The sequence below is a fragment of the Solanum tuberosum genome, unplaced genomic scaffold (assembly GCF_000226075.1).
Source record: "Solanum tuberosum cultivar DM 1-3 516 R44 unplaced genomic scaffold, SolTub_3.0 scf00628, whole genome shotgun sequence".
Classification (NCBI taxonomy): Eukaryota; Viridiplantae; Streptophyta; class Magnoliopsida; order Solanales; family Solanaceae; genus Solanum; species Solanum tuberosum.
This window is the reverse complement of record NW_006239545.1, coordinates 71,666-72,627: the sequence shown is the minus strand read 5'-3', so window position 1 is coordinate 72,627 and position 962 is coordinate 71,666. Positions and strand designations below refer to the sequence as shown.

General features: G+C 37.9%; 1 protein-coding gene across 1 annotated transcript in view; it reads right to left on the bottom strand.

Moving 5' to 3' along the window:
* Positions 1 to 918, bottom strand: part of LOC107058751 (uncharacterized) — a 3,212-nt gene extending 2,294 nt beyond the window's left edge. The window contains exon 1 of the mRNA XM_015304849.1: positions 32 to 918. Within this exon, the coding sequence (XP_015160335.1) occupies positions 32 to 918 (887 nt within the window). The remainder of the gene's footprint in view (positions 1 to 31) is intronic.
* Between the last annotated feature and the right edge of the window lie 44 nt (positions 919 to 962).

The following is a 962-nucleotide window of genomic DNA, read 5'->3' as shown; positions in this document are numbered from 1 at the left end:
ATGTCTTTTGACATTGACAATAATAGAGTACCAATTGTTAGCCATGATTCTCCAAATCATATCAATAAGAACTTCATCAAATCCCATCCTTCTTAGCACCAAACATATATAAGACCAAGAAACCCTATCATACGCTTTAGCCATATCCAATTTAATAATAACATTGCTTCCAATATTAGGTTTCTTAATTTGATGAATAATCTCTTGGGCCAGCATAATGTTTTCTGAAATACTTCTCCCTTTGATGAACCCCGACTGATTAAGAGAAACCAAACTAGGTAGAATAGGACCTAGTCTAGAACTTACTAGCTTAGATATAATCTTACTAGTGAAGTTGCTTAGACTGATGGGCCTGAATTCCGAAAGTTTGTTAGGATTTTTCACCTTAGGGAGGAGAACAATGCAAGAATGAAAGAAATATTTGGGAATCATTTGACCACAAAAGAATGCTTGAGTGACACCAAGGAGATCATGCTTGATCATGTGCCAACACTTCTGAAAAAAGTATCCATTCATCCCATCTGGACCAGCTGCAGAGTTAGGGTTCATGGAGAATACTACTTCCTTCAACTCTTCCAGATTAGGCAGGGCAGTAAGACTATCATTTTTTTCCTGATTGACCATCAGAGGTATACAGTCCAGGGCACCCTCATTGATGAGTTTGTTATCTCCTGTAAAGATTTTCTGGAAATGGTCACAGGCAGCTTCAGCAATAACATCATCTCCTTGTATCCATACCTCATCCTCCCTGGTAATTTTGTGAATAAATAACCTTTTTTTTCTTCCCCTTACCAGGGAGTGGAAGTATTTGGTATTGCAATCCCCCTCTTTGAACCACTGCAGTTGTGTTTTTTGCTTTAAAATGGAATCTTCTATCTTCAAGAATCTGATATACCTAGCATTGATTTCATGAAGCATAGATTTGTTAGTCTCACTAGGGTCTTGAATCAGCTGCTCCTCCA